Source organism: Aotus nancymaae, unplaced genomic scaffold (assembly GCF_030222135.1).
Source record: "Aotus nancymaae isolate 86718 unplaced genomic scaffold, 86718_ANA_hifiasm-v0.15.2.pri h1tg000051l, whole genome shotgun sequence".
Classification (NCBI taxonomy): Eukaryota; Metazoa; Chordata; class Mammalia; order Primates; family Aotidae; genus Aotus; species Aotus nancymaae.
The window spans coordinates 10,704,199-10,729,680 of NW_026988465.1; the positions used below are offsets into that span (position 1 = coordinate 10,704,199).

The following is a 25,482-nucleotide window of genomic DNA, read 5'->3' on the forward strand; positions in this document are numbered from 1 at the left end:
ATCTCGTCTGGGCACGAGTTTCGCTGCAACTTCTGCCTCTGGTGTTGATGCTATTTTCCTGCCTCACCCTCCCGAGTAGCTGGGATTACAGGTGTGTGCCACACCTGGTTCATTTTTGTATTTTTAGTAGAGGCAGGGTTTTGCCATGTTGGCCAGGCTGGTCTCCAACTCCTGACCTCAGGTGATCTGCCACCTTGGCTCTCAAAGTGCTGGAATTACAGGCATGAGCCACTGCACCCAACCTCAGGAAGTTTGAATACTACATCTAGTCTGCTCACAGATGCTTGAGCCAGAAGGGGGAAGGGTACACTTGTATTTTGGGCTCAAATGCTTTTCAAATGGAATACATTTGACTAAATAAAGTGAACACAGTCCTGAACCCTCCTCACTCCAGATATGCATGCAATCCACACTATCAAAAGAAGAGTTCGATTCCCAAGGCCAAAAAGAGGCTCTGCTGTACTGCAAAGAACTCTACAGCAAAATCGAACACTCAAATGAAGTGCCAGCTTGATGCAGCCCGCTATCACCAGGAAGAATGATAGGTGAGAGGACTTTTAGCACATGCAAAAATGTCACCCCACCATGTTATTTTAAAAATATTTTATCAGGATACAAGGACGCTTCACTGTTTTTTAACCTACACATGGTTAGTGTTTACCTTGAAACATAATTGCATATGGCCCTTTTCCTCTTGGATATGTGACTTGACAAGGGTGTCTGTGCTCCGTGGCCCTTCTCCAAGCTCTGAGCCGTTACACTGACATGAAGCTGGTCCGAATGTGGTGGGATGCCACTCACCTCGGCCTTTGATAATGAGGGCGACTGCTAAGTGTGCAGTCTCTTCTGGGGACTTTCCTCTGAAAGGGGGACAATATATTGATAAAATATTTTATTAATCAGTTAAGATAATTTTTGATCTACTTGAAAAAGATTGAACTATAATATTTCACTTTGAAACTGCTATTGCTCATGCAAAAATACCTGACTTTCATATTATATAGAGCTCAGAATCTTTGGACTACATAAACATTCTCTAAAAGGGCAATGACTTAATTTTCCAAAAGTTAGAAATGCCAGCCAAAGGACAAAAGGTAACTATTTTTTTTAAATCAATGTGGTTGGAACATTAACAATGAGTAATGTATTCACCAATCTATCAAGAAATCTTCCTGTGACTCCTCCACTGTACCAGACTATGTGCATACGTGTGTATGTAGAGAAAGGCAGAAAAAGTTCTGTCAATGTCATTGTCTCGAAAATGCTTATTCTTGCCCAAGTGCCGGCAAATTAAATGAGACTGTGCTTCTCCAGAATAAGCCCTGTTGTATCTAGAATTTACTTGTTTTCAGTATGAAGGTAAGGCAGGTATGAGAATGTTTTTAACAACAGAATTACTCAATCTAGATTAGGATGCTGTGTGGCATGACCATCTCGAATTCTGAAAGCCTGAGCTGGTTGTGGGCAAGGGGATACTCATTAATGACATAAATTTCATTTATGAAATATGTATGTCATCTAGGTATCTTGCACATGGAGAGCTGAGTGCCTCCCTTGTATAAAAAGTAACTGAAGACCAGAAGGAAGTGGACTTTGTCCAGAAAACTGAAGCAGAGTTCCACGCAAAGAATCAGCAGGTTTTCTAGGTAGGTAATGCTGCCAGTGGAGTATTATTACAGTTCTCAAATCACGAGGGAAACAGATGGAGAAGAGGGAGGGAGGAGGGAAAATCTTGCACTCTAAAAGGCAAAAGAGTCCCCATTACAGTTGCAATGCTTCATTAGACAGCTGATTTTTCTGGCTGGAAGGCACATTAAAAATAACCCTAACAATAACTTACCAAGACAATGGAAATCAAAAGAAAAGAAGGTAGAGGCACAGCTGTCTTATTAACACAACCACCGACTACCGCTGCAACAGTACTCTGGTACAGGGACTAGCTCGTGTTGATGGCTGGGTATTTAGGTAAAGAGGATCCGGTGCTCTTGGTTTAGCTTCAGTGATTTTCCAACACTGATTAAAGCCATTGTGCCCTGAACATGGAGACCGCAAATCCTCTATGTGCCAAAGATCTCAGTTGTAGAGAATTACACCAATGTCTGCTGTTGGAGTGCACCACAGGCGAGACCAGACTCCCTGGTCCAGCTGAGTGGGGTCTTCCATGCGCTGTCCGCCGCTAAGTCAGAACGTCGACTAAGCAGAGAGGAGGAAAGGAATGACTATGGAATAGCTGACTTCTTTATCCTGGTTGTGGGTCCATAATTCGCATAAAAATAAATAATATGCAGTAAGTCAAAATCTGGGTTCAAATTTGTGACAAGAAAACAAAAGGACAACAATCTGGGATTCTTAAGGCAAAACAGAAATCTCTTTAAAATAGACACTTTATTAGATCCACAGGCGATAAAATCCCAGAGCCACTGTTAGGCACGTAAAGATAGACCCTGTAAGAAAAAAACAATTCAAGAATACTATTAGTTCTATTAAGAAGTACTTGAGGGAATATCTTTTTATTAAGAAAACGTGCTGGCTATTAAGAAAACACACACGGCCAGGTGCACCTGTAATCCCAGCACTTTGGAAGGCTAAGGTAGGCAGATCTCTTGAGGTCAGGAGTTTATGAGCAGTCTGGCAAACATGGTGAAACCCCGTCTCTACTAAAAATACAAAAATTAGGTGGGCGTGGTGGCAGGGGACACCTGTAACCCCAGCTATTTGGAAGGCTGAGGCAGGAGAATCGCTTGAAACCGGAAGGTGGGGGTTTCAGTAAGCCAAGACTGCATCACTGCGCTGCAGCCTGGGCTACAAGAGCAAAACTCTGTCTCAAAAAACAAAAAAATAAGGCTGGGTGCAGCGGATCACACCTGTAATCCCAACACTTTGGGAGGCCAAGGAGGATCACCTGAGGTCGGGAGTTGGAGACCAGCCTGAACAACAGGGAGTAAACCCCGTCTCTACTAAAAATACAAAATTAGCCAGGTGTGGTGGTGCATGTCTGTAATCACAGCTACTTGGGAGGCTGAGGCAGGAGAATCGCTTGAACTCAGGAGGCGGAGGTTGTGGTGAGCTGAGATCTCGCCATTGCACTCCAGCCTGGGCAACAAGAGGGAAGCTCCATCTCAAAAACAAACAAACAAAAAATCCCAAATAACTATAGTTCAATTATAGTATCTTATCAAATTTCTGATTCTATCAATTACGAAAGTACACCATTACTTTACTACTAAGAAAGAAAAGATGCCAATTAAAGGATGATACTTCATCTACTGGAAATTGTAAAACACCTTCCAATTTGAGAGATATTAAAGCATTTCGAAAAGTGTTGGAATCAATGCAGTATCTGTCAACTTATTTTATAAATTTCTTTTCTTTTCAGGTTGATTTAAATAGATATAAAATAGCTTACCTGCTAAATATTTAATATTATCAAGCTTGTGTGACTCAAGCATGGTTTTGAGGCCAGCAACCTCAGTTTCTATCTTCCTATCTGTCTGGGTGAGGGCCCGATCTTGCTGGGCATGCTTTTAAAACAAAGAGAGTCACAGTGTTAGACCACGGCATGTCCCCTCTGCTCTCCTCCTACAGCTCCTTCCCAACAGGGTGCGGTCACAGGGAAACCTGGCTAAGCCTGGGCTTTAGTCTCAGTTCTAAAATCCTCATGCTGCACTGCATTTGTCAGGACCCTTAACCTCTCTAGGCCTTAGTTTTCTTCTACTTGAAAAAAATGAAAACAGAAAACAAAACAAAACAACCAAACCAGTGGCCCTGCCTTTACCTGGGCTGTATAGAGAATCAAATGCGATCATCTATGTGAAAAAGCTTTTTGTAACTCCAGGTTGCTATACAAATGATGTGAAGCCAGGCTGGTATTATGAAGCCAGCCTGTTCTCAGAGGCAACGGCATCCTTCTAAATCCTCCTTAGTCAAAGATATATAGTAAAGTCAAAAATGTTTTCAAGAAATGGAGTCTTAGATAATCTAAAAGCAGCAGTGCTTGTCTTGAGTTATTTCTAGGCACATTTTTAAAAAGCTTTCTTTTTTCATGTTCAAATATCAAGTGCTTCATTACTATGAGGCTTGGATACCAAGGGCCAATTTGTGTCCTTTCCCAAATACAATACAGTTAAACCGGATACATAATAAACCCTCAAAAGGCAGTGGGTTTGGCTGATGCTATATGGGGTTGTGTAACTGCAGTAATGCATAAAAACCCTGGGAATGCTTCACTAAAATTCCTAGAGCAACTAAATCGTTCCCTATGGTTACCAATTCAGGGAGAGAATAAAGAAATAATTATGCTTGGATGAGTAGAAAAGTATTCTGGAGAAACATCCCAGGATTCTAGAATTCTCTCATGAAAGACTCTTGTGGGTTTTAGAGGTCGCAGGTTCCATACAGTACGGAAAAGGAGTAATGTATGCTACCAATTAAAAATATAGTATGACTTCACCATTCCTCACTATTCTTCAATTACTGAGATTTGAACTTTCTTAATAAAACTTCTGTTAAGAAAAACAAACTTTCCAGCAGGGCGTGGTGGCGCGCACCTGTGGTCCTAGCTACTCTGGAGGCTGAGGTGAAGGATCGCTTGAGCCCAGGAGATGAAGGTTGTAGTGAACTGAGATTGCACCACTGCACTCCAGCCTGGGCGACACAGGGAGACCCCATCTCAAAAAAAAAAAGGAAACCTTCATTAAGAAAGTTTAAATCTTTCATAGGATAATTATCTTTCATTAAGATAACCAAGTATTTTTTGAAGTGCAAAAAATCCTGTGACACTCCACTTCTGCATAAATACCCAAAAGAACTGAAAGCAGGGATCCCAACAGATATCTGCATACCCATGCCCACTGCAGCACTATTCACAAAAGCCAGTGGGTGGAAGCAATGCAAGTGTCCCTTGACAGATGAATAAATAAAATGTAGCATAAATAAAATGTGGTATATACATAGAATGGAATACTCATCAGCCTTAAAAAGGAAAAGTCTGGTCATTGCAATAACAAGGATGAACCTTCTGGACATTTGTTAAGTGACATAAGCCAGCCACAAAAAGGCTAACACTATGATTCTATTTATATGAGGTATACAGAATAGTCAAATTCATAGAACAGAATCGAGGTCACCAGGGGCTGGAAAAGGGAATTTATCAGGGGGACAGAGTTTCAATTTTGCAAAATAGAGTTCTGTGATAGACAGTGGTGATGGTTGTCCCAAAATGTGAAAGTACTTAACACCACTAAACTGTACACATACAAATGGTTAAAATGATCATTTTTATGTTGTATATATTTTAGCACAATGTGAAAAAATCCCATGACGGTAAACCTGCATATAACTTCCTATTATCATTACAAACAACCATGCACAGGATGAAGCAAAGATGAGTACAATGACAGAGAAAAATCAAAGTCCCATTTCTTACCAATGCCACTATTTCTGTTCTCAATTCCAGCAGCTTCTTTTCGTTCAATGAATACTGAAATAAACATGTAACATAGGTCAGATTTTGATCTACTTCCTTCTCTGGTGCCTCAAATATTCTGGTCTCAGTACCTCCTAGAATATGTAACACCAGAAAGTCACCTCTGGGATGAAGCAGCCTGCCTGCTTCTTTATACCTGTTATTTGAGGTTTCTTTTGTTTTTTCATAGAGATGGGGTTTTGCCATGTTGCCCAGGCTGGTCTCAAACTCCTGAGCTCGAGCGATCCGCCCACCTTGGCCTCCCAAGGTGCTGGGATTACAGGTATGACCCACGGTGCTGGCTAAAGTTTCTATTTGCACTTACTCATTCCTCCAATATCTGGATTTCCTTAGTCATCTGTCACTTCTCCCTGCTTTTTTCTTCTTTTCATATCTTTGCTGTGATGTCTTTAGGTCCCTCCCACTATTGTAGCAGCACTCCCTGGGGACCAATTTAGATGGATGCTGAGTCATATGCTTTTTGGTTTTGAAAGGGTTGAAAATGGAGACTCAATTCAATTTAGGAGCTATCCCATCATAACTAGAAGCAAATCAGGTCACTACTTGAGGCTTATGAAGTTGGGGAAAAAATAGCTGCAAGGATTATTATTCTACAACAAAGACATTGTGTTGTGATTATAAAACACAACATAAATACATAAATACACTAACTCTTCACATGTTGTTTTTTTGTTTAAGACGGAATCTCACTATATTTCCCAGGCTGGAGTGTAGTGGTGTGATCTCAGATCCCTGCAACCTCCACCTCCCAAGTTCAAGCAATTCTCCTGTCTTAGCCTCCTGCACATGTTGGTTTTAGTAACAATTAAAAACCTCACTTGGGTGTAGTCATAATCCAGTGTTACTAAAAGAACTAATTCTACCCAGAGTCAAAGTATCTCACCTTTGGTTATTAATGTCAGTGAAAAGATTTAGGGCAGTTTTGTGGACAATAAGATTGAAATCAGACTTATCTCCTTAGTAGTGGGTAACAGGATTTAACTGAGCAAATGACAATCTGTAATTTAAATGAAGACTTTTAAGATCTACATTAGCCTTATTATAGAGAGAAAAAATGCTTTGAAGAATATAGAAACTTTATAGCTATAAAATGTTCTCCTGGGACTACTGGGAGATAAAGTATTTAAAAAGCACTGCTTGGAAGAAAAAGAAAGAAAGAAAGAAAGAAAAGAAAGAAAGAGAAAGAAAGAGAGAGAAAGAAAGAAAGAAAAGAAAAGAAAAAAAGAGAAAAGCAAAAACAAAAAACCCCAAAACCCTTAGCCAAGGGTAGGTGGTAAGTCCAACAACAATGCTCTTTAAACATCAGGCTTTCAGACCTGGAGAGCGCTATGCATCAAATCACCACTAGAGGGCGGCGTGGAACAAGATTTTGCACACCATTAAACCTCAGTCTTCATTAACTCAACATTGACTCACCCACAAAAGAAAAGCCTAAATCTTGACACTGCCATGATTTTAAAAATAACATCTATGTAGCTCCATATCCCCATGGCCCAAAAGTTTATATGCCATATTGCTTTTGGAACTGGGTGTAAATATCACAGTTAATTTTTAATTTAATATAACATTTTAACTTTACCAAAATAATGAGAGCCAAACAACTCATCTTCACCAATGCATGTTACAAACACACTAGCTGTATAATTTACTACTACTCTGTGCTTCAGAGTAATCTAAATTTATGATTACCAAGAAAAACTTCCCAGCTAGGTTACTAAATCACATAAATTCACTGGCTTGATGGGAGCTAAGCTATGAGGACACAAAGGCATAAGGATGGTACAGTGGACTTTGAGGACTTGGGGGGAAGGGTGGGAGGCGGATGAAGGACAAAAGATTACATATTGGGTACCATGTATGCTGCTAGGGTGATGGGTGCACCAAAATCTCAGAAACCACCACTAAAGAACTTATTCATGTAACCAAATACCACCTGTTTCCCAAAAACCTATTGAAATTAAAATAATAATAATGAAACACTAAAAAAGACTATAAGAACAATTCATAGTCACAGTTGCTGTTCAAATATACCACGAAGACACTTTTATATCATGTGGAAAAAGTGACTGTCATGATGCATAGGATTTAATTCAACCTCTGTGCACTGTTGCTTTCTGAAGATTAAGGTCAATATAAGTCATTCCAGATAAAATAATAACAGGTAAATCATATTTATCTGCATATTTAACTATTAAGTTCAAATAAAATAAAATCAGTTAAGTATTTTGAGTGCTGCATTATCAAATTTGCAAAATATTACAAGCTTTACTTTTCTTATTTTATGAGAACACTGAATGGATCCACTCTATATATTCAATAACTGAAAAATATGAGTATTTGAAGAATAAAATTTCATCTTTTCTTTTTTTGAGACAGAGTCTTGCTCTGTCACCCAGGCTGGAGTGCAGTGGTGCGATTTTGGCTCACTACAATCTCTGCCTCATGGGTTCAAGCGATTCTCCTGCCTCAGCCTCCTGAGTAGCTAGGACTACAGGTGCCTGCCACCATGCCCTGCTAATTTTTGTATTTTTAGTAGGGACAGGGTTTCGCCACATTGGCCAGGCTAGCCACGAACTTCTGACCTCAGGTGATCCACCCACCTTGGTCTCCCAAAGTGCTGGGATTACAGGCTTGAGCCACCTCACCGGGCAGAAATTTTATCATTTTGAATGCCTTGGTTTAAAAACTAAAATTATGAAAATTTCTGTTTGCTAGATGATGTCATTGACTTAAAATGAGTAAAATTTAAATATTACATCATTGAAAAATGTACATATGTATCAGCCTAGTTATATTATTAAAATTACTCCATATAAAATAAAAAATTTACTGCCTTTAATCTACATTCATGCCCTGTATTTCCTGATGTCTTTTATGTATTTTTTCCCAGCCTGGTTAGCTACAGTCATCTCCCTACATCAAGTGAATTCAGTTCTGAGTACACAACCCATAAGGATAGAAGTAACCAAGAGTTTCTCCTCTTCCAAACACCAGTCACATGCTATAGTCATTAACTATTTAAGTAATACTAGGTGATTTAATTGTTATGGGTGGAGACTGTTTTAAGACTAGAAAGACAGGTAACACGGACATAATAATTATTTTGTATAATGAAGCTCAGATTAACTCTTGAAATCCAGTGGCAGTTCTGAAACACAAGTAGGTTACTTTTTTGAGTTTTAATATTCGTGTCATTTATCGTTAGAGCACATTTCAGTTAAAAGCAAATTGTGAAAAATGAGAAGACAACGAACAGTTGTGAGTACTCAGCTTCTGCATGTGTTTTCAGTTTTGTGTTAGTGCAAGATGCGCTCTCTGCCCTATCTCATTATGCTAAAATAAAAAAGGCACCTGATATTACCAAGTCCAAATAAAGTCTGAGCAAGAAGACAGCTGAATATTCAGACAGGATTAAAAATCACTAAAGGCACCTGACACATATCTTTATTAAAACACACAACTTGTGGGCTGGGCATGTGGCTCACTCTAGTAATCCCAGCACTTTGAAAGGCCAAAGTCGGCAGATCACCTGAGGTCAGGAGTTTGAGACCAACCTGGCCAACATGGTGAAACCCCATCTCTACTAATACAAAAATTAGCTGGGCGTGGTCCTGTAATCACAGCTACTCGGGAGGCTGAGGCAGGAGAATCTCTTGAACCCAGGGGGCGGAGGTTGCAGTGAGCCAAGATTGCACCACTGCACTCCAGTCTGGGCTACAGAATGAGACTCCATCTCAAAACAAAACAAAACAAAAATACAAAAGCCCCCACAACTTCTCACTGTATTTAAAAGACAACATAGAACTGTTTTAATCTTGAATTCCAATGTATAATTTAATATTATTTAATATTAATGACATTATTATTAGAGTCTGAGATAATCAACTTAACTCTTGCAAGATCAAGGCCTATGAGGATTTAAGTGAGTATTAAATAGATCAAGATTGCATTTGATTTCTTCATTAATGTCTATGTAAATATACCTAGTATTTCTGAAACAAGGATTCAAATTGACTAATCTAAGATTTTAATTTTAATGTCACTTTTGAAAGCATCAAATTTAAGTCTTAATCCAAAATTATTATAACAGAGAAAATACAGCCTAACACTGATGAACAGAAAAATATTTAACAGTACCTGTGACATGTATTTAACAGTACCTGTAACTTAGGCTTAACCAGGCATTCCATTCCAAAAAGAAATTTAGTAAAAGAACGTACCAATTCTTTTACTCTGCTCTTTTCTAGGTTGAAGTCTAACTTGGTATCTGTTCGGACTTTAATCACTTCATCCTAAAAGGCAGACAAACGACAAAGAAGGAGAAATCCAAAGTAAGAAATCTAAACCCTCTGAGGATGAGATGCCGGGACCATTGCCCACACTGCCCCTATCCTAGGGGAGGCAGCCCAGGGAAGGACAGAGCCAGGGGCTTCCAGAGAAATGGACCTAGGCCTACTGGCATCAGGGAACTCTGACGAAGCCACACCTGGAGGCAGCCTGTCCCAGAACTTCCCAGTTAACACAAATAACCCCCTTATAAGCTTACGCCAGTCTAGAGTAGGTTGTTGCTGCTTTTTTTGAGACAGTCTCGCTCTGTCACCCAGGCTGGAGTGCAATGGTGTGATCTCAGCTCACTGCAACTTCCGCCTCTCAGGTTCAAGCAATTCTCCTGCCTCAGCCTCTGGAGTAGCTGGAATTACAGGCACATGCCACCATGCCCAGCTAATTTCTAATGCCCAGCCTGTTGCTGCTTTTAACCTCAAGACTCCTCATATAATCTCTGAATGGAACTTATGAATAAAGCTGATCTTAAACAACTTTGGAAAGCAAAGATCGTCTCAAAGCAGAATATTAAAATCTGGTTTACATAGAGCCTTTTCTCTGATATGCATCAAAGTCTGTTTTTAACATCCATGTTTTTTATATTTAAAAAGCATCAAATAGTTGGCATAGTAAGCATTTAAAAATCATGCGTGATTCTTTAAAGACAATCTAAGAGAATTTAAGGATTCCTTCCATGTGGCTACTTTAGGAAAACTTAAAAATGACTTAATTCCGGCCAGGTGCAGTGATTCACACCTGTAATCCCAGCACTTTGGGAGGCCGAGGTGGGTAGATCACCTGAGGTCAATTCAAGACCAGCCTGGCCAACATAGTGAAACCCTATCTCTACTAAAAATTCAAAAAATTAGTCAGGCGTGGTGGCGGGTGCCTGTAATCCTAGTTACTTGGAAGGCTGAGGCAGAAGAACTGCTTGAACCTGGGAGGTGGAGGTTGGAGTGAGCCAAGATCGTGCCATTGCACTCCAGCCCTGGCAGCAAGAGCGAGACTCCGTCTCCGGGGGAAAAAAAAAGACTTATTTCCTCCTAGAACACAATTTTCTTAATGAATATGGTTATAGACAACAATAATTCATCCATTGACTGTGTTCTTAATCTTTCAATGTACACTTTTGAGGCATATTACACAAACATTTCACATAGAATTAAGTTTTTAAAAACATTTCTCATATTATATTTATTAATAAGTTTATATAATTACAAACAAGCCAACAGGAAAGTGAATCTTACCATTACTTGTTGTTTTAACTGATGTAGTTCGAGTTTTATTTTCTACAAACACATTAAAAAAAGAAGTCTTTAGAAAGTTAGAAGAACAGCATAAAATGCAGTAATCAACAAATATTACAACATGTATTTATGCACAAGTTCTTCAAGTTTTTCCTTCATTCAGAACACTGTACTGACTGCAGAATGGCATTACAACTCAGTTTTAATTCATCTTGAAGGCTACATAAAGTTATCACAGTTTTATTTGGCATACACATTTGCCTTCGGTGACCCTGCTTTATTTAGTACCTCCTTCAGTTTATCTTTCAACTAATTCTGCCCTCAAATAACTGATTTCAAGGACAACCTAGAGCGTTTGAAACTTTATCACTTTACTTTTTTGCTACAAGGTTTCTTAGGAGGCTAGGGTCAACAGGCAATAAATGGCCTTCCCTATGGGACTTTAAATAGGACTGAAAATAAAAGGAAGATGCATAGAAAGCACCCATTTAAATGCTCAGCCCTTATGCTCTATGTAAAGAAACAAAAGAGATATTTTGCAGCAGCAATTATTCAAAATAACAAAAAACTGGAAACAATTCTAATATACATTACAATAGAATGATGGGGCATATTCATGTAAGACTATAGACAATGAAAAAAATGATCTCTTGCTACAAGACACACACCATGATTCCATCAAATGGTTCTGGAACAGGCGAAACTAGTCAGTGGTGTTATCAGCCAGGACAGCATTTCCTCTGCGGTGGGAGCAACCGAGAGGCATTAGAAGGACTTCTGCGACACTGGTCGAGTTTCCCTGCTTGATCTGACCAGACGTGTACACTTGTTGATAATTCACTGAGACATACACTTATGTGTGCTCTTTTGTGTGTGTATATTTCATCTCAGTGTCTTAATATAATGAATCATCTAAGCGTTAGAGGCTCTGTTTTACCTCATTTTCGGCTCTGAGGGCTGAAAATTCACTCTTCTCCAAAATAATCATATCCTTTTTTACATTTGCAATCTGAGACATTATTTGCTGAAGAGTGATCTCCTAGGAAAAGAAAAACAAAACACATAATCTTGTCTAGCCTAAAAAGTCCGCTTCTATGGTCTCAATGTGCTATCTTCTTATTGGAAACCAGGAGAATGCGGACAAAAGAAGAAGTTGAGTAAGGTCATTCTCTATTCCAAAAGGAGAAAAGGAAAAGAAGAAAAGCACGTATATTGCCGGGCGAAGTGGCTCACACCTGTATACCTTGGGAGGCCAAGGCGGGTGGATCACTTGAGCCCACAAATTCAAGAACAGCCTGAGCAACATCATGAAACCCTATCTCTACAAAAAATACAAAAATTAGCCAGCTGTGGTAGTGCACACCTGTAGTCCCAGCTAACTGGGATGCTGAGGTGGGAGGATCGCTTGAACCCAGAGATCGAGGCTGCAGCAAGCTGAGACTGTACCACTGCACTCCAGCCTGGGTGACAGAGTGAGATCCTGTCTCAAAAAACCCTCCAAAACACCACATATCTGGTTATCGTTACCAAGTAAATCACAGCTAAAAGGGTGGTGGTCTGACGCCTCGAGAACATGATGCTATAATATTATAATTCAGGCACATCTCCATTTATTAGTTTCACTGAAATCATTTTTAACAGTGAGCTTTCAAGCCTAATGGTTCTAAAATTGTTGACTAAATAGCTCTAATATTTTTTATGCCACTGTAATCTTTTGCCTCTTAATCATGGTAAAAGTTACTATACACTTTCCAACTATTATCCAAAAAATTACATTAAAACATTACTACAAATAATACCCCATCTTCACCATCCTAAGTTGCTAACCCACCCAACGAGGCTAACCTGCTGCATCTTGGTGACCATATCTTTGTAGACAATGTCCATGTTGGCCTCCAGGATCTTGACCAGTGCAGACACAATGATTTCTGCTTGTTGAGTAGCAAACCCTAAGCAAGCACACAAACAAAAAAATCATGCTTAGAGCTACAACAGCCCACAGCAAACACACACATTCATGTGAATGTCCGAATCTGGGAGCAGGGGTATGGCACAGTGTGGCAGGAGGTGGAGAGGAGGGTAGAGCCACAGACTATGACATGTCCGTCACTCAGAGCAAGCACAGAACATCCAAGCTGGCTTCCCCAGATACCAGTGGCTTTGCTGACTGATGATCTCTAATGTCCTTCCTAGCTATCAAAAGTCATGTTTTCAGAGACTGTTTAATGACATAGACAATGCTGGCAAGTCAATGTCAAGTGAAAAAAGGCAAGACTCAAAATTACTGTTTTTATAATTCAACAAAGATTCATAGTAATTTTTATTTTCTTCTTTATGTTTTCTCTGAATTATGCAGATTTTCTATGGTGGACAATATCTCTTTAATTTTAGAATGTGTATGTTATTTAAAAATAATTGCCTTAAATAGGAAAGCTCAGCTATTTTATGTCCAGCATAAGGCAGTCAAATCATTGACTATATAAATAGTAATATAGCTGTTGGCTAACTTACTTAAAAGACAAAATCAGGGCCAGGTGCAGTGGCTCACGCCTATAAATCCCAGCACTTTGGGAGCCTCAGGCGGGAGGATCACGAGGTCAGGAGTTTGAGACCAGCCTGATCAACATGGAGAAACCCTATCTCTACTAAAAATACAAAATTAGCCAGGTATGACGGTGCATGCCTGTAATCCCAGCTACTCGGGAGGCTGGGGCAGGAGAATCGCTTGAATCCGGGAGGTGGAGAATGTGGTGAGCCAAGATTGCACCACTGCACTCCAGCCTGGGCAACAAGAGTGAAACTCTGTCTCAAAAACAACAAAACAGGCCAGGCATGGTGGCTCAAGCCTATAATCCCAGCACTTTGGGAGGCCAAGATGGGCGGATCACGAGGTCAAGAGATTGAGACCATCCTGGCCAACATGGCCCCATCCCTACTGAAAATACAAAAATTAGCTGGGCATGGTGGTGTGCGCCTGTAGTCCCAGCTACGCGGGAGGCTGAGGCAGGAGAATTGCTTGAACCCGGGAGGCGGAGGTTGCAGTGAGCCGAGATTGTGCCACTGTACTCCAGCCTGGTGCCTGGCAACAGAGTGAGACTCTGTCTCAAAAAAACAAAAGAAAACAAAAGACAAAATCAGTTCTTGCATTTTTCCTCTACATTTCTCTTCAGTAACTAGTCTGGGGGACCCAAAGCGGAAAAAATATGTCCTTTGATAGTCAATAAATGATACTGAACTGAATGACAGAGATTGAATGTAGTACTTGGTATTGTCTTTTAAAACGTTGGATAACAACTCATATTTCACATAAATTTTTTTTTTTTTTTTCTGAGACAGAGTCTTGCACTGTTGCCCAGGCTATAGTGCAGTGGCACGATCTCAGCTCACTGCAATCTCCGCCTCCTGGGTTCAAGTAATTCTCCTGCCTCAATCTCCCAAGTAGCTGGGACTAAGGGCATGCACCACCACACCCAGTTAATTTTTTTGTATTTTTAGTACAGATAGGGTTTCACCATGTTGGCCAGGATGGTCTTAATATCCTGACCTCATGATCCACCCGCCTTTTCCTCCCAAAGTGCTGGGATTACGGGTGTGAGCCATCACGTCTGGCTGCATTTCACACAAATTTTAATTAAATGCTTAAAACTGAGTGCCTGGAAAATGTTCTATTAAATACTTCCAGCTATAAGAATTTCAGAAGACTATCGATTCCTGTAATAAATTGTGTATTTTTTGGAATAAACTTAATTAATGGAATCTGTTTGGATGAGATGAAGCATGGGACTATAATTAACAAAAAAAACCAAAGACACAGATTTAAAGGAGAAGGAAAAAACCTCCAAAGACCTATTCCCATCACTTTAATAAAAATCCTTTAATTTTCCAACATGTGTCATGCACATGTCTAGAAAAAAAAATACCAAAGGTTACCCACCAAAATGTTAACACTGCTTAGCTCCAAATCTGTTTTCTTTCTTCTCGTCTGTCTTCCTAATTTTTAAAAACTCAATCTAAACTTCTGCAAATTTTCAAACTTTATTAAGAAGAGTTCAATGGTTGGGTATGGTGGTGCCTCCTAACACTTTGGGAGGCCAAGGTGGGAGGATCTTTGAGCCCAGGAGCTCAAAACCAGCATGGGCAACATAGTGAGACCTCATCTCTATTTTAACTTAAATAAAAATTTTAAAAAACTTTTCATTTAAAAAAAAAAAAAAGTTCATCTTTAAATATAATTAAGTTTGGCAGCCGGACATGGTGGCTCACACCTGTAATCCCAGCACTTTGGGAGGCCGAGGTGGGCAGATTAATTGTGGTCAGGAGTTCGAGACCAGCCTGGCCAACGTGGTAAAACCACGTCTCTAGTAAAAATACAGAAAAATTAGCCAGGTGTGGTGGTGCATGCCTGTAATTCCAGCTACTCAGGAGAATGAGGTGGGAGGATCGCTTGAAACCGGGAGGTGGAGGATGCAGCAGGCCAAGACTGTGCCACACTGCACTACAGCCTGGGTGAAAAAGTGAGACTGTCAGAAAGAAGAAAGAAAAGAAAAGAAAAGAAAGGAAGGAAAGAAAGAAAGAAAATTAGGTTTGGCAATGACGAGGAAAAGAAAAAGACAGAAAGAGAACTTATGCTGATTGTAAAACAAACTCTAAAGCCATATACTTTATAACCACCTGTGGGAAGAGAAAGGGATGAGAAAAAGTGGAAGCCTGAAAACCTACGAGTTATGAGACAGAAATTAGTTTTTGCAGACATGAGGGAACAGGGCAGAACCAGGTGAGTGAGATCACAGGCACATGAGAAGTTCTGTTAATCTGAAGACACAGGGTAGAATATGCCTTGAAAAGTCCTTCCTGGCCTCGACTCAGCCAGTCATCTGACACCCCCCCAGCCATGTTGGATTGAACAGCCCCTCCATAGTGCAGTGCAGCCCTCACACCATGGTCTTGAAAGAAGCAAATAACCACGGGTCAAGGTTTAAAATCAAGAAAAGTAGGAAGACTTCTGCTTCTCAGGATTTTTTTTTTTTTTTTTTTTTTTTTTTGGTAGAGACAGAGTCTCACTATGTTGCACAGACTGGTCTTGAACTCCTGGGCTCAAGTAATCTTCCTGTCTCAGCCTCCCAAAGTGCTGGGATTACAGGTATGAGCCACTTCACCTGGCCTTATCAGGGTAACTTTACGTGCTCCCCTCTCACTTCTTTTCTCTTTTAAATTCTGAACTGAAAGAAGTTTTGGTGAAAAAAACCTACTATTTGACAGGAAAAGTTGTGAAAATTATTACATAGCATATGACAGTTTTTCCAAAGATCATTCATGCACATTATCTTGTTTAATATTCAAAAAGATCTTTGGAATTCTTATTGCACTCATACTACAGATGGGCAAATGGAAACTGAGAAGGGGGAAAAGGCTTCCTAAACTTTGCTACTAGAAGTCTGCAGAATCAGGCTTAAGCCCACAGCTGCTCTCTCCCACAAAGCGCAGAATAATTCATTCCATCACTTTGTCTTAGGCACGTAAAGCACCTCTAGAGAGAGCAGCTTTTCTGATACGAACATGTACAACCGGACAAATAACTAAACAATGAAGTAAAAACACGCCAAATTTATTTCACAAGCATAATCTACGCTATTTTGAAATTCTGATATTTGAGAATGCGTCACCATATAGAGAATTAAAATTGGTGTATTTGTCTAAATGTGATTTAGTACGAGAACGTTCCCTACATTCTAAGTGCGTTTTCAATGAACGCCAAATATACCAGAGCAATCTTTTATCTTGACAGCAATAAGGGAGAATGTTAGCTTGAATATTAAAAAGAAAAAAGAACAGTAAGTTGAGATTATCAAGAACTGCTACTCAGCAACATTTTAATTTCACAGGATTTTTAAAAGTACAGAAGATGCAGAGTAATAAAACGATCACTTCTGTGCTTCAGACGCTGTTGTCATAGGAATCATTCCTCAGCTTTGCTGACTTGTGTCTAAAGTTTTACCTATAACACTGTATTTCCATGGTGATGTTACAGAAACACACTTCACTTAGACAGAGAGACAATGTGTGAGAAAAGTCTCCATTGTATTGATGAAGCAAAAATGTCCTTAAGTAAAAAATGAGGACTTAAAAAATAGAGATTGATCAAAAGATGACCCATAGGCTTAAAAGTCAAAGAGGTATAAAAATTAGTCAGACATGGTGGTATGTGCCTGTAGTCCCAGCTACTCAGGAGGCTGAGGTGGGAGGATGGCTTGAGCCTGGGAGGCAGGTTACAGTTAGCCAAGATTGAGCCACTGTAATCCAGCCCGAGCAACAGAGCCAGACCCTGTCTCTAAATAAAATAAAATACAAATAAAAAATAAAAGTCTAAAGAAATAGGAGAAATTAAATGAAACCACAAGAGAAGTCATAATTTATAGAGTTTTTCTAAGGCACTAAATGATGAGTGAGAGGATTACCATTGTCTTCCAGTAAGCACACTAAGGCATGAGTGTCAAAGTAGAGCTTCCTACTCCCAGAAGAGGTGAAATCTCTCCTTTTGCGCTCCAGTTGCAGACATCTAGCAGACAGGCTTAGCTCTAGGGTGGAAAAGACAGTAAGTTCGAAACACACTTAACGCAAAACAAAAGCAACTCAGCACCCTGAGAAAGTAAGGCATATCCCAAAGCCTACTTAGTACTTTATAACAGTTTCATTGAGATATACAATTCACCCAATTTCAAGCATACAATTCAATAGGTTTTGGCACAGAATTGTGCAACCATCCAACAATCAACTTTAGAATATTTTCCTCACTCTCAAGACAAACTGTACCCCTTAGCTGTCCCCTCCAATTCCCCCAGCCCTGCCCCACTGCCCCCAACCACACTCAGGACAAGCACTGATCTATCTGCTGTCTCTTGTTTACCTACTCTGGAGATTTCATAGACACAGAATCATATATATAGTCTTTTGTGACTGGCTTCTTTCACTTAGCATTTTTTCAAGGGTCATCCATGTTGTAGCACGTGTCAGCACTTTTATTTCTTTGCTGAATACTCCTCCATTGTAGAGCTATATTAAATTTCATGCATTTATCAATGGACACTTGGGTTGTTTCTACTTCTTAGCTATTATGAATCATGTGGACGTTATGTTTTCAATTATCTTGAGTATATACTTAAGAGTGGAACTGCTGGATCAAATGATAATTCTATGTTTGTTTCAGCAACTGCCAGACTGTTTTCCAAAGAGGCTATACCATTTTACATTCCCTCTAGCAGTGCACAAGGGTCCCAATTTCTCCACATCCTCAACAACCCTTGCCATTATTTGGGTTTTTAAAAAAATTATAGATACCCCAGTGGGTGTAAAGTGGTATCTCACTGTGGTTTCAATTAGCATTTCCCTGATGACTAATGATGTTGAGCAGCTTTTTATAGGCTTGTTGGCCATTTGAATATCTTCTTTAGAGAAATGTGTATTCAAGTTGCTATGGTTTGAACGTGTTCCCCATAGTTTATGTTTTGAAAACCTACTTCCCAATGCAACAGTGTTGAGAGGTGGGTCTTTTAAGAGGTGATTAGGCCATGAGGGCTCTGTTCAAGAATGGATTAACACTGCTATCTTGGGGGTAGGTTTCTGATAAAAGAATGAGTTTGCCTTCCACCATGTTATGAAGCAGTAAGAAGTACCTGGCCAGATATGGGCCCCTCAATCTTGAACTTCCTAGCCTCCAGAACTGTCAGAAATGCATCTCTTTTCTTTATAAATTACCAGTCTGTAGTATTCCTTTATAGCAGCAAAAAAGCACAAAACAGACTGAAACAAAGTCCTTTGCCTACTTTTTTTTTTTTTGAGACAGAGTCTCACTCTGCTGCCCAGGCTAGAGTGAAATGGCACAATCTCAGCTTACTGCAACCTCAACCTCTGCCTCCCGGGTTCAAGCAATTCTCCTGCCTCAGCCTCCTCAGCAGCTGGGACTACAGGCATGCACCACCATGCCCAGCTAATTTTTTTTTTTTAGTAGAGACATAGTTTCACCATGTTGACCAGGATGGTCTCAATCTCTTGACCTGGTGATCCGCCTGCCTTGGCCTCCCAAATTGCTGGGATTACAGGCATGCACCACTGTGCCCCGCCCCTTTGCCCCTTTTTAATAGGGTTGTCTTCACATTACTGAGCTATAAGAGTTCTTTATACATTCTAGATACAAGCTCCTTATCTGATTATGATTTGAAAATATTTTCTCCCATTCTGTGGGTTGTCTTTTCACTTTTTGATACTGTCTTTTGAAACACACAAGTTTACTTTTTTTTTTCTTTCTTTTTAGAGACAGGGTCTCGCTATGTTGCCCAGGCTGGAGTGCAGTGGCTATTCACAGGTGCGATCCCACTACTCATCAGCACGGGAGTTTTGACCTGCTCTGTTTCCGACCTGGGCCGGTTCACCCCTCCTTAGGCAACCTGGTGGTCCCCCGCTCCCGGAAGGTCACCATATTGATGCTGAACTTAGTGCGGACACCCGATCGGCATAGTGCACTACAGCCCAGAACTCCTGGGTTCAAGCAATCCTCCCACCTCAACTTCCCGAGTAGCTGGGACTACAGGCACGCACTATCACGCCCGGCACAAGTTTACTTTTGATGAAGTCCAACTGATCTGTTTTTTTGTTCCTTGTGCTTTTGATATGTAAGAAACCACTAGGTAATCCAAGTACATGAAGATTTACACCCATGTCTTCTAAGAGCTTTACAGTTTTAGCTCTTACATTTAGGTCTCTGACTCATTTTGGAGTTAGTGTTTTAAATGGTGTGTGGTAGTGGGTTCAGCTTCATTCTTCTCCATGTGGCTGTTTAGCTGTCCCAACACCATTCCCTCCACTGAACTGTCTTGTCACTGTCTTGTCCCTCTTGTTGAAAATCAGTGAGCTGTAAGCATGAGGGCTTGTGTCTGGGCTCTCCATTCTAATGCATTGATCTGTATGTCTGTCCTTATGCCAGTGCCACACTTTCTTCATTACTTTTAAGTTTGTTTTAAGTTTGACATCAGGAAGTGTTTTTTTTTGTTGTTGCTCTTGATTTTTTTAAAGACAAGGTCTCTCTCTGTTGCCCAGGCTGGAGTGCAGTGGTGCAACCATAGCTCACTACGGACTAGACCTCACCCTCCCAAGGTGGGGGTTTTAAACTTTGTTGTTTATCATGGCTGTTTGACTATTCTGGTTTTCTTGGGTTTCCATAGGAACTTTAGGACCCTTGTGTCAATTTCTACAAGAAAACCACTTGGGATTTTGATAGGGATTGTGTTAAATTTGTAGATCAGTTTGAGAAGTACTGCCACTTTAATACTAAGTATTCAGATCAATGAACATGGATGTCTTTCCATTTATTTAGGAACATTATACTTTAATGTACATTATACTTTAAGTACATTGCACTTTTTATATGTTGCTGGATTTGGTTTCCTAGTGTTTTGTTAAGGATTTTCTCATCTTTAATCATAAGAGGTATCAGTCAATAGCATTTTTTCTTGTAATGTCTTTGCAAAAGCCTATCTTTAGAGAGCTATGTTCTAACAATTTTTATATTATCTTTTTTATAAATTTTTGTGCATTTAGCCACAGATCTAATCCATTTTGTAAACTCCTTGTTTCAAGGTACTCATCTGAGAAAGGTAGTATATACTACATGGTATAGTTTCTTAGCTTTTGGATTTTATGAATTGCTAAAGTCATTAAAAAAAAAATTGGGCCAGGTGAACTAGTTCGTGTTTGTAATTCCAGTACTTTGAGACTTTGAGAGGCCAAAGTGGGAAGATCACTTGAGGCCAGGTATTCAGGACCAAACTGGACAATATTGCAAGACCTCATTTCTGAAAAAAAAAAAAAAAAAAGTCCTAGCTACTCACAGCTACTTGGGAGGCAGAGGCAGGAGGATGGCTTGAGCCCAGGAGTTTGAGGCTGCAGTGAGCTATGACTACACCACTGCACTCCAGCCTGGGTGACAAAGCAAGGGCCTGTATCTAAAAAAAATATATTGGAACAATATTTGAGTTGCCAATTTTTAATCTTATCATGAAAGAACATTTAAATATAGCTGCTTACTACTATTAAATATTATACTAAAAAAGGCATTATGACACTGAAAGAAAAAAAAGATGAACAATCTAAAGAACTTCCATTTAATCAACTTAGTATATGAAAATCTTGTCACATATTTGTCATTACTTTTCTAATGCTGCCATGAACTGGCACCAGTCTGAGGTTTGGTGTTGTAGAAGAGCAGGAGGAAGAAGGGTCACCTGCCAATTCAAAGGTCAAAGGTTTCCCCAGCAGGCTTCTGAATGACCAGAAAGGTGCTCCAGCTTCTACTCTCAGTCCTTCACCCCTAATCACTCCACAACAAAATCGAGAGTAAACAAAAATGTGATGTAGACTGAACCCTACACATCTGACACTTCGCTGCAGCCTACTCCCAATTGGGAAGAGGACGGTAGTTGTGGTCATTGTTAGCATCAAGATGAGTGCAAGAGATGCAATAATCCATATGTGTACCAAGAACCATTTGCAGACTGACAAAATATAAAGTGCAATGACTTATGTGTGTTTATTGGTAAAACTGGGCCCTTAGATTCAAAGAACTTGACCTGGCATACAAAGCCCTTGCTATTTATGACCACGCTTATCCTTTCAGCTTTCTTTCTAGCTACCTAAGCTATTCTCTTTCCTGCAATTGCATGCTTAGGCATGGCTTGCTCCTCCTTCCCAATTGTTAAACTTTAAGCATTCTTTGTACCCTTCTTCATTAAACTGCCAAATTACTGAGTATACATTATGTTCCAGGTGTGGCATTTTGGGTTTTTTTTTATACTTTATGGTTCTCTCTGCTTACTCCACCCAGGTAAGGGAGCGACCTTGATTGCTCCCATACCTGTCTTCTCAGCTCAGTACAGACAGCTCATCACAGCACTTACTACATTATATCCTCACCTGTATCATGTATTTGTCTAAGCTGCCCAGGAGCAGCCAGTCTTGCTCATTTTTTATCTTTAGCATTTGGCAAAGGGCCTGGCATACAGCAGGCTAGGAATAATTTTTTTTGGTAATTGAACTGTGATGACTTCTACGATCTGGATTATGAGACTGTCTAGAGGGAAAATTTGAGATGAACTCCTTTCTCCTCAGTTCTTCCCTTTTCACATAAATGAGCTCACTTAAATCTGGTACCTCTTTTTTAGTTAATCTGGCCTTCATGAGAAAAGAACCAGGTTGTCTGCCCAACACAGAAAGGACCTAGCTTGAGAAACAGTGGGAGTGAATGAATGAAAACGCTTCTCTAGGTGACCTCTTAAGAACCACCTCACCTGCCCTAGAATGCTACTGGACTGTCCCATGCATCAGGGGGCTTGAAAACACCTGAGTCTGCAATGGCTTGTGAAGAGTGACAGGTTACTCTAGACCCAAATTCCTTGTTTCTAGTCAGAAAACAAACACTCATGTATTTAAAACATAACCTCTTCACCCCCACCCCCACATAAAACAACCACATGACTACTTTGTAACGCCAATTTGGATACTATATAAATTTTTTTTGTTCTTTTTTTTTTTTTTTTGAGACAAGAGTTTCACTCACCCAGGCTGGAGTGCAATGGTGTGATCTCCACTCACTGCAACCTCCACCTCCCGGGTTGAAGCACTTCTCCTGCCTCAGCCTCCCAAGTAGCTGGAATTACAGGCACCTGCCACCATGCCCAGCTAATTTTTGTAATTTTAGTAGAGACAGGGTTTCACCATGTGTTTGTCAGGCTGGTCTCCCAACTCCCGACCTCAGGTGATTCGCCCACCTTGGCCTCCCAAAGTGCTGGGATTACAGGCGTGAGCCACCACGCCCTGCCTTTTTGTTCTTTTTCAAAAAGACTGGCACCAGAAACAGCAAGTTTATTTCCAAGAAATACTGCCTCTGAAAAGTAGACAAAAGGGCTGGCCACTTCCCAGTGGGCACTCCAACCCCTGCTGAGGGGAGGAAATGCCCTCTTGCCTTCTGTCAAAGGGCAGTATCTGAAGACACAGCCAGCTCCTGGACTCCTCACTGATCATCAACAAGTGAGTCAACTGAGCTGTGTTAACGTGTAACATGGAATTCCCCTTTCTGGGGACCTTCAGCATATCAAGAGGATATCAAAAACCCAAGATTACAATACAGACCCAAAGTTAGCCATGGAAAGATGAGGAAACCAAATACAAACTTCCTACTCGTGACATGCTTAAGCAGCCCAATTGAGAACCTCAGGCACCAAGCAAACAAATGGATGGGAAATTCTCATTAGCTGGTTAATGAGCATACACGCTTCCTTTAACTGTGTCTCCGCTCTGCTTCTGTTTTTATGCATCCATACTCATTTTTTATGATGACTGAAGAATGAGGTCGCTGAAACTAAACAGTACCACCTTACTGACTGATCAGCAAATCCATGAGAAAGAACACTCTCTTTTTGCCCCATACTCTTGTATTGAGAGAAAAACAAATTGGAAATTACCAGCTTGTCAGAAAAAGCACAACAAAAGGCAAAATACAGAAATAAAAACCAAACTCATCTCTGACTCCTAATTACTGAAGTACAGGGACACAGAGTTCACTATTCATTCCCCACTCTCTGTATATAAAGTTTCTTCGCTTTGTGGCTCTACTAATGAGTATTTTCCCCAGCCAATGATATTCTTAAATTTTAGATGCTGTCAACATTTACCGGGCCTACGTGTTGAAGAAAATATGAAAAAGGTGTGGTTAATGATGGCTACTAATGAATATGTATAGACTGCTCAAAGTGATAATTTTGCCAAATTTGTTGACTGTACTGATTTTTTTCTTTCATCAACAATTTGCTACGTAGTAAGTTGATCCTGTGTACTTTCCTCATCTCCAGGGTAGTGATCCCTCTTACTTCCTTTAAATAGTCATGTGCCTCACAACTACCTTTCAGTGCAGGACAGAGGGCACACACGACAGTGGTCTATGAGACCAGAACACTTATTTTTACTGGACTTTTTCTGCATTAAATATGCAAATACCATTGTGTTCAGACTGCCTCTAGTATTCAGTACAGTAACATGCTGTTCAGGTTTGTAGCCTCGGAGCACTGGGCTACCTGATAGTCTAGTGTGTAGTAGGCTGTAGCATCAAGGTTTGTGTAAGCACACCCTACGATGTTCACACAGGGAAGACATCACCTAATGACTCATTTCTCAGTAGGTGACTGTCCTGAAGGGATGCATGACTCTATTTAATTAAATACCACCTTCTCAATGAAATCGATTCCGATCACCCTATTTAAATTCACAACTGGAGACCCATTCCACTTTCCAAGCCTTATCCTATTTTTTCCTATATCATTTATCAAATTATGAATATATAAAAATTACATATGCATATATAAATTACATATACACAAATTATGCATACATATATATCCACACACACATATTTACTGCCAGAATTAAGCTCCAGAGGGAAAGGATTTTGTGGACTGATATACCATAACCCACACACCTAGAAAAGCGCCAGGCACAGGGTAGACGCTAGGACTCCACGAACGAATTAAGGATCCCATTAGAATTTGAAGTCTAACTGTAGAGCAATCCCTTCATTTCCTGGAGTGCTCCTAAAACATGCAGCCACCTGCACACCCCTTCCCCCAGAGCGGCCAACAGGCTGGGCGCTGCCAAACAGAACGCCTGGAAGGCGGCTCCCAGAAGCGGACTCTAGTAGTGGGCGGGCACCACCTCCCCGCCTCAGCAGGCACCTCCCTCCAACTTTAGCGCCCGGCAACGTGCGCCTGGGATTCTCCGGAATTCGTCTCTTCTCAGCTCAGCGCGGGCCCGGACTTTCACCCCACGCGCCGGGTAGATGCCGGTGCCCTCGGCTGACCCGCCCTCTGGCTCGCCGGGCCTTTCCTCCCGGAGGCTGTAGGCACGGTCCCCGCCCCGCCGCCCAGCCCCTTTCTCCTCCCGCGCCCGGGCCTCACCTCTCCTGCAGGAAGCGAGTGCGAGCGCCGGGCCACGGCACGGAGGAAGGGCGCCGACCGCAGCGGCGACACCCGGGGTGAGGCCCGGCGGGCACCTCCACACGCCGCTGCGCCCGGCCGGGGGTGCCGCGTATCCAAGGCGTGAGCGCTCCCAGTCCCCGAGCGGCCGGCGCGGGGTGGCGGCGGCCAAGCGCCGGGAGGGCACGAGCAAGAGGAGGAGCAGCGGGGAGGCACGTGACACGCCGCAGCGGGCCACCGGGGGGCGAGGGCGCAGCGCCCCCAGACCGCCGGGGAGCGCGGAGAGGTAGCGGCGTGCCGAGGTTCCGGGGCCGCCCGGTCTTCCTCCTCTGCGGCCCGCAGGCAGGAAGAGCAGAAGCCGCCGGCGGCCGGGCGGGCTCCCGGTCCTCTGACGTCCGAGGGAGCAGCAGTCCAT

The 25,482-nt window shown here is 41.2% G+C and overlaps 1 protein-coding gene across 1 annotated transcript; it reads right to left on the reverse strand.

Moving 5' to 3' along the window:
* Nucleotides 1–2,366: 2,366 nt before the first annotated feature.
* Nucleotides 2,367–25,482, reverse strand: MCUR1 (mitochondrial calcium uniporter regulator 1). Its single transcript, XM_021665337.2, has 9 exons — nucleotides 25,050–25,482; nucleotides 17,511–17,630; nucleotides 12,901–13,004; nucleotides 11,993–12,094; nucleotides 11,056–11,097; nucleotides 9,706–9,777; nucleotides 5,426–5,479; nucleotides 3,407–3,521; nucleotides 2,367–2,444 (listed from the first exon to the last, which is right to left on the reverse strand). Exons 1-9 carry the CDS (start codon nucleotides 25,480–25,482, stop codon nucleotides 2,389–2,391), a joined length of 1,098 nt encoding a protein of 365 aa, XP_021521012.2. The 3' UTR covers nucleotides 2,367–2,388.

Excerpts from the sequence above, each read along its gene's own strand:
- MCUR1 (XM_021665337.2), bottom strand. The coding sequence starts at position 25,482 with ATGGACTGCTGCTCCCTCGGACGTCAGAGGACCGGGAGCCCGCCCGGC. Across the intron at positions 12,095-12,900 it reads TGGTCACCAAGATGCAGCAG|GAGATCACTCTTCAGCAAAT; the intron begins GTTAGCCTCGTT and ends TTCTTTTCCTAG. Across the intron at positions 3,522-5,425 it reads GAACAGAAATAGTGGCATTG|CATGCCCAGCAAGATCGGGC; the intron begins GTAAGAAATGGG and ends TTGTTTTAAAAG.